The sequence below is a fragment of the Juglans regia genome, chromosome 10, assembly GCF_001411555.2.
Source record: "Juglans regia cultivar Chandler chromosome 10, Walnut 2.0, whole genome shotgun sequence".
Lineage (NCBI taxonomy): Eukaryota > Viridiplantae > Streptophyta > Magnoliopsida > Fagales > Juglandaceae > Juglans > Juglans regia.
This window is the reverse complement of record NC_049910.1, coordinates 2633895-2651055: the sequence shown is the minus strand read 5'-3', so window position 1 is coordinate 2651055 and position 17161 is coordinate 2633895. Positions and strand designations below refer to the sequence as shown.

The 17161-nt window shown below is 29.6% G+C and overlaps 1 protein-coding gene across 1 annotated transcript; it reads right to left on the bottom strand.

The window, feature by feature from the left end:
- Window positions 1–9449: 9449 nt before the first annotated feature.
- Window positions 9450–14286, bottom strand: LOC109022118 (plant UBX domain-containing protein 1-like). Its single transcript, XM_019004923.2, has 8 exons — window positions 14104–14286; window positions 11714–11810; window positions 11520–11588; window positions 11029–11096; window positions 10707–10836; window positions 10475–10579; window positions 9859–10078; window positions 9450–9753 (listed from the first exon to the last, which is right to left on the bottom strand). The coding sequence occupies exons 1-7, from the start codon at window positions 14188–14190 to the stop codon at window positions 9870–9872; spliced, it is 765 nt and encodes a 254-aa protein (XP_018860468.1). The 5' UTR covers window positions 14191–14286; the 3' UTR covers window positions 9450–9753; window positions 9859–9869.
- Window positions 14287–17161: the final 2875 nt, after the last annotated feature.

Below are 17161 nucleotides of genomic sequence, written 5' to 3'. Positions count from 1 at the left end.
TTTTTATAAAAAAATTTACGCAAGATTGATACGAGTACAATTCATCCATTAGAGATAATAAGACATGAACATATTCTTATGAGCTAAGATAATCGTCGCTTTGAAGTTTGAAAGGTAAAACAAGTTGGTAAATGTTTGATGATATTGATATGACGAGATAAGATTAGAGTGCATTGATTATAATATACGACTGATTGCCCCAAAAATAATTAACAATAAAAAATGTCAATGTCCACAAGTGGCTGAAAATCGTTTGGAAAAGATATTTATTTTCAATCAATATTAGTAACTTTTTTAAATACATGCTGAGAAAATATATTTGCAGTCGTAAACTATGTAACTATCACGTGATTATTTTGAAAAAAATGAATAAAATATAAGACTCAAATAAAAAAAAATTAAATTTTTAATAATAGATTTCACTCTTTTTTAAAATAATTATACAATATTTACATACTTCACATACCACGGTTATAATATAAATTTTTCTCGCCATGACAAGTTGGTGCAACCCCTAGATGGAGTGGGTGAAGGATTTCCCAATCTATCTCAAAAATTTAATTCATCTCCTACCATTTTTATTATAAAATTAAGTTTAAAAAAATAAAAATGACACGACGCAAATGATAATTGGCTAATATAAATGATAAAGTGTTGCTACCTAAAACAAAATAAATGTCGCCTTAATACCCATATAAGTCTCTAAATAAAGATATTGTAAAAGTGGAAATTTGTCAATAAAGATATACACACAATTATATCTACAATTCTTTATACAATTAAGTTATTAATTAGAGGCATTTTTATAAAATAATATTATTCTTTATAAATTATTTTATAAAATATTTATTATTTAAAATATTATTATATAAAAATTATAAAAATCATTATGTGGATGTGATTTTCTATAAATAATTTTGCATTGTCAGAAAAATTGTAGTAGTAACGCTTAACAAATGTTTAATGTTAGCGTGTCGGACAATAAAGCCAACAGGAATAAATAAACGACTTAACATTTTTACGAAGAGTTCAGTTCCGAGTAGATGAGATAAGAATTTTATGAAAAGTAATAACATAATTTATAAATACTAATAAGACAGTTTGAATTAAGTATCTTTTTAGTTTTAGAAAACGAGAGAAAAAAAAAAGTTAAATAAAATATATTATAAAGTTAAATATTGTTAGAATATAATTTTTAATTTTAAGATTTGAAAAAATTAAATTATTTTTTATTTTTTATTTAAAAATTTGATTAAGTTATAATTATTAGTTTGAAAAATTTATAATAATTAAATTGAAAGTGTTTATATTTTATTATTTTAGTAATATTTAGAAATGAAATAAGATAAAATGAGACAGAATGAAAATGATTTTCAAACATGCCATGAAATAATTTATTATATTATTTTAATTTATATTAAATGTTATGAACTAAAGTTCTTTTGAAAAATGGAATGCGGCTAATTTTCAAACAAAACAGCCTTTATTATACTTATCCTAATGGGACGAGCTTTAACTCCAAAAAATGGAAAATTTGAAACTTGTTTTCACTTCTTCAGGAACAAATTTAAAAAACAAATCATAACTCAATAAGCAATATATACACTTAAATCCCCTTATATCTTAAAAGTGCGTATAAGATCTACAGTAATGAACAGTGGCTCAATGGATTCAACTGGGTCGTCCTCTTCTATCGTTCATTTCAGTCACGTTTTTACATCTTAATTGATTCTTAAACGTCTGGTTTCTTCGACAAAATATCTCACCTTCATAAAAGAGATGGAATACAAGATAATTTCTACAATCTGCGGACGTTTCGAGTTGAGGAAGAAATATCTCTTACGGTGCTCTTTGAGAGTTTTCTTCTCGCCGTTTGGTATGCAAAAATTCCTAATCTCATTTCTGCATGTTGTTTTTCGTCTTTCTCGCATATTTCTTCTGTGTTTGTTTTCGGTTTGACGAGAGGAAGAGAGAGTTGCCGTCTGCGTGTTAATGGTAGTGTGCGACGGAGAGGGAAAGGGGAGTTCGTGGTCGCCGGGTCTGGTAGAGTTTGTCGCCGGTGTGAAGTGGTGGAGGTCTGGTGGCCTGGGTGGCCGCCTACGGCGGCGCTGGTTGAGAGAAATGGAAGAAACCCATTTCGGATGGGTTTCCGCGGGGGAGACCTAGGGCTGCGCGTGGGGGACATCGTTGGTGGCTGGGTTGGTCGCCGGCGTGAGGGGTAGTCGGCTGTGGTGGTCGTGACGGTAGGTGGCCGCGTACGGCGGCGCCGGTTGAGAGAAATGGGAAAAACCCATTTCGGATGGGTTTCCGCGGGGGACACCTACGGCTGCGCGTGGGGGACATCCATGGTGCCTCGGGTGGTCGTCGGCGTGAGAGGGACTCCCTGGTGGTGGCGGTGAGACTGGCCGGCGCACGGCGGCGCCGCGCTGGGCTGAAGCAAAACTGTCGGTGAGGAAGATTCGGGCCACCGAGAGACAACCTGAGGAAGAAAAAAAAAAAGTCATTATAAATTCAATAAAAAAAATAATATATGTTGAAAAATATTTAATTATTTGTTATTAATAAATAATAGTCATTTCTTTCTTTTTCTTTAAATAGGAATGTTTACATTAAAAAATTAGTAATGTTCCTAATAACATACTCAATTCTTTATTTTTCTTTTTATTTTTTATTTTTTTGCATAAAACTGAATATATATAATATAATGTATGTAAGAATGTTTAGATAGAAAATAACTTTAGAGGTTTAATTCAAGCATGTATAGGACTTTATTATACTTATGATGTTTTATGTAATAAACTTCTTATTTAAGTTGAATAATTGCAAATGAAATGCTAACAATATAATGTTCTTAATAACCATTTATAACAATATCATTACTTTATTACAAAAGCAAGCTATATCATGATATTCGTTCAGCTTCTTTTATTTTATTTATTTTAAGTTTTTTTTTTTTGCATAAAATTGAATATATAATATAATGTTAATATGAATGTTTAGATAGAAAATAACTTTAGATGAAAAACTCAGTAATATCCCTAATAACATCGGTATCCCAGTCAAAATCATTATAAATTCACTACAAAAAATAATTTATGTTAAAAAATATCTAATTATTTGTTATTAATAAATATCAATCAATTCTTTTTTTCTTGCATAAAATTGAATATATATTATAATGTAAATAGGATTGTTTAGATTGAAAATAACTCTAAATGGAAAACTTAGCAATGTCCCTAATAACATCAGTATCATAGCCAAAATCATTATAAAGTCACTACAAAAAATAATATATGTTTAAAAATATCTAATTATTTGATATTAATAAATAATAGTCATTTTTTTTTTTTTGCATAAAACTGAATATATAATATAATGTAAATAGAAATGTTTAAATAGGAGTCTATTTCATTAAAATTCCATAAAGCCCATTGAAGTTAATTAGAAGAAACTTTTCTGTTTAAGCTAATACAAGTGAGGCCAGGGTGTACATACTAGGGAGGGTGTATAGAGGGTAGAGAGGGGATTCTTTCCCATTATTATTTTTAAAAAATAATAAACATTAATTTAATGGTTGATAGACAATGCATGCAGCTACATCAAAACAATGCGATAGAAATGAGACGAGAACATGAACATTATGCACGCACTCTTAAATGTCACACGGATTTGTGAAAAGATCCAAGGCCAAGTATCTACATATGGTATCGACATGATTATTAATCTAGACTTAAGAGATCATATATAATTATTAAGATATTCAGGGACTAGGTGTACTTAGTGTGAGGTTGGGTATTAGCTGTTAGCTAGGCCGGGACCCAAAACTTAAAAATAAAATAAAATAAAATAAAATAAAAGAGCTGCAAGAAATAATTAATTAAAGAAAGAAATAATTAATTGCAAGAAATAAAACAATGCTCTGGATGTATATATTAGTCGTGCTACGTACTTACATGCATGTCATGAGCTATATATATATGGTACGTACGTACGTATGAGTTCACGATCAGCTGAAGGATAATGGGTAAAACCAAGCAGTACTACTCTCCAAATTAACATGGAAATATTCTAATTGATCAGTAGAGTAACTATCTGTGTGGTTGATCTCCATCAAATATTCTTCTACATGTCCTATATTGGATGTAAAAAGGGGACAGGATATGAACAAAATGAAAAATTCATGTGTTACCATTGCAAGTATATGAGTAATGCACAACCACGGTATATATGTTATATTCAAATTTTACATCATGAATATAATTTGTTTAATCAATTTTATGTTATATTAAAAATATTGTTTAATTATCTAGACTCAAAAATATAGTTTGTTTATACAGCTGTCGCGCCTACATTGACATTGACGATGGCAATGGACGACTAGGGGCAGTCATTTTTGTTGAAATAGCAGAAGAAGCTCTAGGTTGCACAGCAATTGAACTAATGGAACACACCGGAGAGGTAACCAACTTTTCACTTAATAACTAAGTTTTTAGTATGTAAAAATCAATCTTATTTTCCAAGATGGATTTAGCTTTTAGCTCCAAGTATAGATCAATTGCAATATCACATCATTTATGCATGCATGCCATTTTAGCTCTTCTGATAAATATAATATAGAGATTATCACATCAATTATGCATGCATACCATGTTTCAAGAATTAAAAATGTGATTATGTGTGATACTGTGTCTATATATATATATTATACTGAATTGTGAAATCATGCACCTACGTACGTAGAAGAATTACAACTGTGTGGTACTTAACTTATTTATTGGTAGCTTTTTTGTTGGAGGCCACCTATTACTTCCTCTGGATTTTCTGGTGCCTTCGAGCAACAAGGAAAGACACCATTCTGGTGTCTTTCCTTTTGCCCCACACTTTGAGAACCTAAAATCTTTGATTAATTTAGGATATTTCTTCGAATGAATTATCAATGGAACTCACTCCCTTTTGGCTCAAGCAATCTATACATACATGCTGTGGAACCCATAAAATGCCAGCTTCTACCCATAAAAACAAACTTACTTTAGTACTGCTTTAGCATGATTAATATAAAGAGATCACCCATATATATATATATATATATATATATATTAGCTTAAAGCCAGCATTTAGAGTTGCTCACTCACACACAAAAAAAAAATAAAAAAGCATACAAGCAGCAGTCCCTAATCTAGCCAAATGGAGAAGGACTCATCACCATGTTTTAGCATTTTTTTTTAATTGTTAGTACTAAACAATATGTTTAATTAAGTTTTTTCATTCATACACTAATGATATGAAAGGGAGCCTCAATTGGTTGGTCTCCTGCCAAGCCATAGAGTTTCCTTTCCTTGGTAGCGACATCTTCTAGCAGCAGCACCTTGTCCTTATCTCTAACCCCAACCATGTGTAAGTATTCACCATCCTCTCTCTCTTTCCCTTTGAACAGTAGCCTTTAATCACTTCATATATATATTCAAAGGAAAATTTAATCACTTCCCACAAGAAAAGATCATCTCCTATACATGATACTCATGTTCTGATCAAATGATCCAGTACAGTAAAAATGATGTAAAAACACTAACTGTAAGTAGGTACGTACAAGATATGCATAAGATCAAGGCTTAATTACCAAAAGTTAAAGAGGCCCATTTAATCTACTTTTTTGGTTGAAAACTAACCGTTTAATGGACAGAACTGTACATGATTATAACAATTAGACACAAACACTACATTTATATTTATTCACTATACTTTATATATTCTATATTAACATGCCTATAAATCTTTGATAATCATGCTTATACTCTAAATTTATTTCATGCAGGAACATTTACCATATATCCAAAATATGGCAAAATTATGTTCAAGCAAAAAATGGATCATACAATTGGGTGCAGATTTAGATCAACTCCAAAAACAACGCCACAAAAACTTCAATGTTCTCTCCATAAATGCTGTGAATGAGGAGAACACACCACATCTAAATACATAGCCTCAAAACTTTACTTTCAGTAAGAAAAAAAACAATTATGTAATATTTAGTCGTTTAAAAAACAAACTGTAATTTGAATTAGTTTGTCTTCCAAATTTAGTTGAACTTATAGTTTGTTTAAACTTATTACTATTTAAATTAGTAGTTTCTAATTAGAATAATCTATATTATTCGCATAGACTTTATCATTAAATTCTCTTCTTCTACACTATATGTTTATATTTTAGAACAATTAAATACAGGGCAAACGTGCCTCGCACGTCACTTCACCGCTAGTATATTTTATATATCTATATCTGCTTATGGAATTCTTAAATTAGAATTTGAACTTGTTTTCAGATGTAAATATCTTGAACACAGACAAAAATCTTTCAAAATTCAGTCAGAATTTTAAGATATAGATAAGAGAGAAATAATATTTACAATTATAGAATATAAGTGTTATACACTTCTTTTAAAAAAAATAAGTAAATATAAAATTCACGTAAAATAAATAAATATTTAATTATAAATTTCATTTTTTTACAAAAAAGGATATGTATTTAATATTATTCATTTATATAGAATAGATTTGTACCAAATTACTTTATTATTATTTATTATTATCCACAAAAAACTTATTATTATTTATAAATTATTTATTTATTTTTTATTATTAAGATCGCAAGTTATCCAAAATGTAATAATTTGGATGGCGAGATAAAAAAAAATTTAGTCTTAGATAAAAGTTTAAAATATTATTTTTTAATATTATAATTATTTTAAGATTTAAAAAAAATTGAATTGAAATTTATAAATATTAAATTATTTATTATATTTTATATAAAAATTTAAAATATTTAATTGAAATGAAACGAAATTGAAAAATCTGCCAAAATATCTTAGATCGTGGAGAAGCAAAGTCAGAGTATCCAAGTCCCTTTGACGGAGACGCAGTATAGAACGAGCTCCTAGTCGGTCCTAGAGAGGACTCGACGTTGGTTGGCAGTCTGGCACCTGGCGTTATCCCCACGCCACAAGTCGCGCTTACTTATAGTCATGGGCGTCGTGTCGGGGTAAAAACTAAAAAGAAGACGCATTCTGGAATCATTAATTACCGGCAATGGTGGAACCAATCAGTGTAGGCCATCAAGAAAATTTGGTACATCAGTCAAGGAATAGAGAAAAACTTTTGCCCACAATTATATTAGACCATTCTGCTAATATATAATATAAAAAATATAAATTATTTAAAAAATTGTTCATAAAATGAATTTGATTTGATTATGTAAAAAAAATGTAAAATATAAATTGCTACTGTTCATTCATTAAATAATTTTTAAAATTATTTATACTTTATTTACTCCTTAATTTCTTTTTACTTTAATATTTTAATACAAATTCTTTTTATTGTTCATCATTTAAAATACTTTTATTTTATTTTATTTCTTAGAAAATATATTGGAAATATTATTTATTCAATTTTTTATATTTTGATTTTAGTTTTTATTTTATTTGACTTATATATTTTAAATTTGTGTGTATAGGATTGAATTATATTATATTGTATATAATGATATATTGCAAATATAAAAAATATATATATGGATATTACAAATTTATTGATAAAAATGAAATGTTTAAAAATAATAAAAAATATTATTTAAATGATATAAATAAAAAATAGATAAACTGATGTATGATATATTGTAAAAATCAATATGTAAAATATAAAAAGTAAAATTTAGTGATGTATTTTAAATGATAATATAAATGAACAATTGTGAATGCTCTTATCGTGATATTTGCATTTATGTAATGCATAAATATCAAGTAAATTTAAAAAAAATAAAAATTTATATGAAAAAATTCAATTTTTAATAATAAATCCTATTATTTTTTTTAAAAAATAAGTCATATTTACATAATTATAACTGTATCTAACATTACTTATCATATAATTTGATTCTCTGGCAAGAAGTAGAGTTCATATATATATATATATATATATATTTTTTTTTTTTCCTAATCCGACTATTGAATATAAAATACCATGAAATTATTTTGCAAAACTTTTAGATTAGTCATGGGTTTAGTCTAATTAGCCCAATGTGAGGTGATGTATAAACAAATTATTTATAATTTGGAGATGAAGAAAACGGTGAATTCTAGATCCTTCTTTGAGGTATTGTTTCAATGCTTGTTTTATAAGTTTGTTATAATTTTGAAGAGAAATATTTTAATTATAAAAATGTTTATAAAATAAATTTAAATTAATGTAACTTTTTATGTATATATTATATTATAAACCTATTTTTATTATAAACTGTTTTTTTTATATAACTGAACACTTCCTTTGATATAATTGTTTAGTCATTCCTTCAGGTACAAGAGATCGAGCGTCGTGAGGATACACAGACAAGGAAAATGATTCGGTTAACACGTGTTTCAACTTTCAACTACAATTATGGGTAGGTAAGGAATTTTATTTTTGAAACGATGGGTAGGTAAGGTTTTTTTTATCATTATTATTTTTTTAATAATCAACTTATGGGTAGGTAAGCTTTCTAGTTTCTTCCATCATAAAATATTAAAAATATCTATTTTGACCACTATTTTAAACTATTAAGGCAGCGTTTGATAGTAAAATAAGATAAAATAATTTTTAATAAAAATTAAAAATTAAATAAAATATTATTTTGTAATATTATTAATATTTTAAAATTTAAACAAATTAAATTATTTATTATATTTTATGTAAAAATTCAAAAAAATTATAATAATAAAATGAGATGAGATGAAATCGTTTTTATATCTAAACGAAATTAAAAGGCTATGAGAGATTTTCATCCATTAAATTAAAAAATGTTCAATTTTCATATATTTTATTAAATTTATTATTTGTCATATTTTTTGTTATTACATTTTGTGGTGCTTGCACGATGCAAATTAGATAGTGGTTTGATGAAGTTTGTATATTGTTCTTTTTTTATTCTCCCTCCCAAGTTTCCATGTATTTTGGAATCTTTCTGCTTCGCTTTCTTTCAAAGAGCCCTCCCCCTTAGGTCTCATTTAATAACGCAATTTAGATCAGATAGATGAGATATTTTGTTAAAAATAAAATAAAATATTATTATAATATAATTTTTTAATATAATTTTTATTTTAAAATTTAAAAAAGTTAAATTTTTTAATTATATTTTATGTGAAAATTAAAAAAAATTACAATACTAAAATAAAATAAGATAAGATAATTTTATGTATCCAAACCGAACCGCAACTACTCCGGTACGCTCAAGTGAAGAGTGAATAGAACAGTTGGAGCCCTTTCTACATGGTCGTATTTTATACAAAAGTAATGTTAGAGAGAAGTCACTATAGCAGTGCACACTTTATACTTACTACATGACTGCTTCTAGTTGATTGTTCCTAACACTCACTTTGAGAGATGTGTGGTCTAGATGATGCCACATCATGTGTACAAAATAGATGCTTCCAATAGTGACTTTTATCTATATTTATTCTTTATACAATTCCTCGCATATATTGAAAAGAATAATGATATTTATACAACTATTCTGCCTCTAAATTGCCAAACAATATGCGAAGCCATTTCAAAGATGAGACAGAGATGAAAAGATCCTGAGTTGCTACCTTCTGATGGACTGAGATATTGTACATAGTTATCAACACTCAGCACAACATTGTAGAGTATGAACAACCTTAGAAAAAAAACAAGGGAGCAACTGCTATAGATATGTCATGAATACTGAGGTTACTTGCTTAACGCTTGCCTGCAGTAACAAACCAAAACCCAGATTCAGCATAATAGGATGAAAGGAAATTGACTCGGTTGGAAAATGGAAGAAAAGGTCTCCCATAAGGAACAAGGATCTGACCTTCGGCCATATCACATTTTTAGCCACTTGGGCTTAACAGGTTTTTTCTGTAAAGGCTTGTGGTCTTGGACAACAGGGGCGGGCGCAGCTGGTTTGGATTCTGGTGAAGACTGAGCAGCTTCTGCCTGTTGCCTCTGCTCAGTATTGAATTCCAAATCTTTCAAAGACATTATTTCTTCCTGAAGGAAGGGACCTAAATTGGAAACTGTAGAATCAACACCTGATGATGATACAAGAGAAAAGTCAGTGCCACATCACTACTACATAGAGAAAAGTCAAAAACAGCTGAAGAAAAGGGGAAGGGGGGAGGGTGACAGTCTTTGTCAATGATACAAATTTAAGTTCTAAAATCTGGCCAAGTTGATTTCAACTCAAAAGTACTTCTTCACTTTCTTTTGAGAAGGTCTCGGTCTCCAAGCACCCAAGTTGCAGAAATTCCCACGAAAGCATTAAGAAAGACCAGGAAAAGTTTTTATTTATGTATTAATTTTTTTATGAGCTATGAAAATATTGTGAAATCGTATTACATGGTCAAGAGCAGAAGTTACAGCTAGTCACGAATACTAAGCCAGAATATTATTTCAATTGAATTAAGGTGCTCAAAATCATTACCAACCTGCTGGTAGATCATATGAAAAATACACAATAGCTCCAGGAACAAAGCCAGCACTATAAAAATCTTGTGCCATGTCTTTTATCTGCTTCTTAGGAGGAGTAGTATCTGCAACATGACGAAATTTACACTTTGTTACTTTACCTCAGAATCCTTGTTGAAATCTGCCTTTCAGATAATTATTCCAAGCAAAGAAATCCAATCTTATATAGGTTTTAATTTCAAATAGGCATACATATAAAGAATGGTAATTCTGGTTGAGCAATCACTTTCGTGATAAGATCAATCAAGCTCTGAATTGTTTCTGATGGATGAAATGTAACCTCTAATGTGTGAAGATCAGGAAAGCGAACCCTAATGATAGCCTGCATACAAGAGTAGACAAATTCATTGATAAGTTGATATTTAAACTACCCTGTATGGATACCTAATAATGGATGAAAAAGATGGAAAAACGAAAATCTTAAAAGGAAAGGATCTGTTTCGAACCTTTTTAGGTGAGGCCGATGATATAAAAAAAATTGAAAATTCTTAAAAAGAAAGGGTCCATTGAGAACCTTTGTTATTTTTGACCTGCGAGCTGCTGCTTCTGAATCTCGGATTTTTCGTGTCTTCAAGGATTTGTCTGCTCATTATTCCATTGAAGCCTTAGAAAAAGTATCCAACATATCACATACACACACTCACATGTGTTTATGTATGTGTCAAAGGCCCCTAGAGGTTCTATTGAACTTCTATTCCTCAACTTTTGTATCCATTCTCAGGAAACATAAATTACATGAAAATATGTATGTGGACAAAACGCCAAAGAAATAAGAGCGCAGGGAGATTCTCCATTCCTTTATAAAATTCATAGCATGCCATGGTATACATGTTCTATTTTACGGTACCAAAATTTATAACTTTAAGTCAAATATCAATCAAACCATTAACATTTGCAATCGCATTTAGACTTTCCAATACTTAAGCAGGTGTTTAAAAATGGTTCAATAAATGAATTGCCCCATCTTTCCATTAACTTGTAATACTGAGTCATCATCAATATTACCTTCCTTTTTAGTTGCTAAAATTTGAAAATAATCCTCAGCAGTAAACTCATAGAAGTCATCTGTCTCCTCTGCCGTAAAACAACAAAAATAAATAAATAAATAAAGATATGATTATAAGGGTATGCAAAAAAAAGTTGTTTGCAAGTGTTATAAAGCCTAAAGTAAAAGACATAAAAGTTGAAATGCCACATACCACTGTTGGACATTTCATTTGAGAATGGAGAAAGTGCTGATGTTTGAAATACACGGATTTCTCGTCCAACTTTTTCTTTCATAGCTGCAAACTTGGCCTGACATCATTGAAAAAATTGTTTTTTGATAGTAAATAAGAAAATTTTATTACCATGAATGGGCAAAGCCCAAGTACACAAGATGTATATAAAGGAAATAACTACATTACACTAGGAACAAAAAAGAGCCCAAAGCAAATCCTGAAAATTATCATCATTCAGTACAAGAGCCTTGGCCCACGAACCCAAAGTACAAAAGAAAAAATCATTTTGCCTTCGAAGCATCTCCCATTCCTTTCCAACCAAAGACACCACATCAAGTACAAAGGAATCATCTTCCATATGGCAGCCACACTAATTCTCCCCTCAAAACCATTCCAACATGTGAGAAGATCAACCCCTTCCTTCAGCATCACCCAAACAATACCTGTCCGGCCAAAAATCTCATTCCACAAAGACTTTGCCACCTCACAATGAATAAAGAGATGATTTATAGATTCACCATCTTTCTTGCACATGAAGAACCAATCAACCATACACATGCCACGCTTTCTTAGATTATCCAGGGTCAGAATTTTCCCAAGAGATACCAACCAACCGAAGAAAGCCACCTTCATAGGTACCTTAACTCTCCAGATGCTTTTCCAAGGAAATTCCAAACCACAATGACAGTTTAGCACTTTAAAATATGAACTAACCGAAAACCTGGAATTTCCTGCCTGCACCCACAATAAACTATCCTCCCTTCCCTGTACAACCTTCGAATTATTAAGTCTTTCCAAAAAATCAGAAACTATATTCACCTCCCAATCGTTAACATCTCTAACAAAATCAACATTCCATTGAATCTTATTATATAAACAAGAAAAGAATATGCTACCACAACATCTTGATCCCTAGCAATCCTGAACAAAGAAGCAAAATCGATTTTGAGGGCCGAATCCCCACGCCAAATATCATGCCAAAACAGAATCATTTTCCCATCCCCCCACCTTAAATTTAATATGTTTAGAAAAATCCCCCCAACCCTTCCGAATGGACTTCCACAAACTCACCCCATATGCTCCTCTAACTACATTTGAACCCCAATCCCCCCACATACTCCCATATTTAGCTTCAACAACATTTTTTCATAAGGCATGTCTCTCCATGTGATATCTCCAAAGCCATTTCCCAAGGAGTGCTTTGTTAAAGAGCCTTAAGTTTCGCACCCCCAAACCTCCACAAGAGACCGGTTGACATCATTGAAAAATATGTCATCAGCATAATTGACACCAAAAGACAATGCCAGAAACCATGTGAGATTGAAATGATACAGTTTGGTCTTAGAGTGGTAATTGAAAATTTCACGGAGGATGTAAAATGGAGACAAATAAAACTTTCCAAAGGTTAGTTCTGCTGTCCATTTAAACTATTAGGAAGATAGAAGAGCATTGGCGGCACATGACCTGAGATGCTGGCTATATCAAGTTTATTTATTTTCCATTAAATGCATAAGATTACAGAGATTAATTGAAAAACATTGATGCAACATTATGAGGCTTGATTAAACGCTTAACAAGACAGTGAAGAAACCATTAATTGATTCTAAGCTCACAATGATACCAAGATCGACAAGTCTAAACTTGTCTTGCTAAAAAGGTACCAAGACTTGAGATGCTGGCTAAATCAAGTTTATTTATTTTCCATTAAATGCATAAGATTACAGAGATTAATTGATTGATACAACATTATGAGGCTTGATTAAACGCTTAACAAGACAGTGAAGAAACCATTAATTGATTCTAAGCTCACGATGGTACCAAGATCGACAAGTCTAAACTTGTTATGCTAAAAAGGTACCGTCTTTCCATACATATACTTTACAATGCTTATTGTTCATACATATATTCACAATATCTTCAGCCAATATTACCCCTTATTCTCAATTTCAATGGTTTCCAAACTAAATTCCTACCTTCTGCCACTCCATTCAGTTTCCCAAATCAAGTTTAGTATTAATTGTAAAAACCAGGGCATGAGGTAATATCCCCAAATCAAAAAAGAATAGAAACGAAACCACATCAAAATGAAAGAGCAGTAATAATAGCGACAAACCCCGAGCTATGACCTTTCAAAATTCAACCATTAAAGCACAAAGAGAGTGTCTTTAGTCAACCCAGATAAGAGCTCTATCAAAAACAAATACTTGAGCCAGTATGTAGACACAAAATTAAAAAAATAGTCAACCCAGATAGAGCTCTATCAAAAACAAATACTTGAGCCAGTATGTAGACACAAAATTAAAAAAAGAAAACATTGCATATTACAAATACAAATCTGACAGGAAGGAACAGTTTTGAAAGAAAAAGACCTTAGCCGCTTCAAACTCCATGGGATCAACGTTCGTGAGCCTTCTTCTACTCTTCAAAGGTAGTGGAGCAGGAGCATCAACAACCATTAGAGAATAACGACTGCAATCTAACTCTTTTTGTATATCTATGTCCTGGATTTTATCCTTTAGGCCTTTTGTTTCCCACTCAATAATCTCCTCTCTCTCTCTCTCCCTCCCTCCTTGCGAATAGGGGATTCGGATTGCACGTGGTAACCGCACGTGTACAGATTCCCCAACAATGGACCGGGCTTTGCTGTCCTCTGTCCAGCATCATGGGAATTATGGGCCGCTCAGGATAATGTTACTTTTGAAAATTTGGGCTTGGCTCCGAATTAAAACTTGGGCTTTTCTTATGAAGCTCCGTGTAAGGTTGGGTTCCCCACTCATCTAGAACCAGCCCAACAGACAAAGCCCCACTCTATTTCTAAGCACTAGACGACGGCAACATAGTAATTAATAATTAATAACAACGATATTTTTTTTAAGAGAACTCACGTAAAGAAATTATACAAAATAAATTTATAAATTAATATGATTTTATAAAATTTATTAGATATATTTTATAATAAAAATAACTTTACGATCTGATGTTCTACATCAAATTATATCAGTTTATATGTTTATTTTTATATAATCATTTTGTGACTATAATTTTCTTTTTTTTAACAACAATGATAAATTGATAATAGTAGTTGTAAGGGATAAACACGATTCATGGTGAGTTTATATCTATTTTAATCAAATATTATAAATTATAATCTTAAGCTCATCATTGCCTTCATGTGCGTAATCATACTCTTTTTCAACTATAAAATATGAAGAGAAAATAATATTTAGATTCAATATTATATGTTACGATATCATGATTAAATATTACTGGTTTTAACAGATCAAATGAGGAATAATGACATAGTTAAATCAGTTAATAATTTGTTAACAAGTTTGTCTCTATGGGAGCGTAAAACGATCAACGTCTCTTGAAAATACTATATAATCTTAATAATTTAAGCTCCATTCGGTTGCTAATGGTATCTTAGATCATCTGTAAATATTAGTAGAACAATAATAAATAATTTATGAATAATAATAAATTGCTTGCAAATAGTATCGAACTGTTTATTAATAGATATAAAGAATAACAATTTAGTTCCCAAATAGAGTGCGGGTGATAAAAATATGAAGCAAGTCATATTGAAATAATCTTAGAATACGTAAGTTTCGTGCCATTTTTTTACAAAAATAAAGTCTTTTATTAAAAAAATAATTTTTTATGTGATTTTTATATTTATCAAATTTTTTTCGAAATGAGTGCATATGATTTGTACATTTTAAAATTGTAAATATCATTTTTTTATTGAAAAATACACACGAAACATAATATTTTTTTTATTATTATTTAAAAAGTACATATATAATAATAAATAAATTATTTGCATAAGTTCTAAATAGACAAATTTTATATAAGTTTTTGTAAAAAAGTATAACCCACCTAAAAAAAGTGAAAAAAAATATATATTCTTTATCATTAGAACTCATTTTTTTACAAATAATTTATATAAAATTTATCAATTTAAGACTTGTATCTTGCATCGTTGATGGTATTAATAGCATGACTCATCAATTATCAAAACACGATCACATAGCAGTTCAGTTTAATCATCCGTCTGAACTTAGAAGCTAACTAGCTTAAATAAAGATAATTGGCATCCAAGCTAAGCAACATCTACTTTTATCTAACTCTGTCGATATCTGCAAGTGGTTCGCTTCGATTCTGCATTTTCAATAATTAAGCCTCGGAAATCCTTGGGTTTGTAAATCCAATCAGTATCAACCCCCGCGTTAAATCTAATCAGTCCAAAGTGAGATGAATTCAGTTTAATTTAATTTTAAATTAAATCTTAAATCTCTTTATATATAAGATTTTTAATCTTTTTAAATTCAACACCTCTTTACATGTGAGATCCATAATTTTTTCTAACTTCTCATAAATATATCTAAACTTATTTTAACGTCTAAACATATTTAAACTCATCTTAAGTGGACCATATTCAACTCAACTCAATATTTAAACGATATTTTATTTCATATAATCTAATCATTATAATTTTTTAAAATTTTTACATAAAATATAATAAATAATTTAACTTTTTTAAATCTCAAAATAATAATAATATTTTATTTAACTCTTAATTTTTATGTTAACCCAACTCACAGTTCAATCCTCACGTTAATCAAAATTGGCCGGCATCAAAGAATACTTCTTCCGCCAGTGGTCCCCTCTCACGAGTCACCACCACCTTTTTTAATTTTCAGATTTGGCGATTAAACGTGGCGACACCCAGATGGTTACTTTCTTTCTATTTATTTATTTTGAAATTTGAAATCTTATCTTAAATATTTGTATGATTATGAGGGACATCATTGATCTAATAGTCTACTTATATTATATACTTCTTTTCCGCCAAATAGTCAACTTATTTTTAACTGCAAGTTTAGCTTACTTGCTGTTAAAATTTTACTGGATATAATATATCCCCAATGAAGAATGGATGAATAAAATTAAAAAAAATTTGAGGTCTCTTTTGGATAATCATATGATTTGCAAAATATATTAATAATAGTAGATAGCTTGTGAATAGTCATAAAATTATTTGAATTAAGATTTTTATCAAATTTTGAAAAATAAGAGGGAAAAAAATTGAATACAAATATTATAAAATTAAAATATTATTAAAATATAAATTTTTAAATATTATTTTTATTTTATGATTTGAAAAAATTGAGTTTTTTTATTTTTTTATTTTTTATAAAAATTTAAAAAAATTGTAATAATTAGATAAAAATACGAAAAATAAATTGAAAAGTATTGATATTCAAATAATATTTTGATATTAAGATAAGATGAGATCAATTATTTATCCAACCGGGGCTAGTTTTTCACTTGAAACAACTTGTTCATTCATATTCTTCAACATAATGTGCCTAGTGAAATTTTAATAGGATGTAAGCCAAACTCCCTAACTGCTTATGAGATAAT

Bases quoted from the DNA above. Each gene is read 5' to 3' on its own strand.
- LOC109022118 (XM_019004923.2), bottom strand. From the start codon at position 14,190: ATGGTTGTTGATGCTCCTGCTCCACTACCTTTGAAGAGTAGAAGAAGG. The intron at 11,811-14,103 runs GTCTTTTTCTTT...CAATGATGTCAG, and splicing joins TGGAGTTTGAAGCGGCTAAG to GCCAAGTTTGCAGCTATGAA. The intron at 10,079-10,474 runs GTTGGTAATGAT...TATCATCATCAG, and splicing joins TTCATATGATCTACCAGCAG to GTGTTGATTCTACAGTTTCC.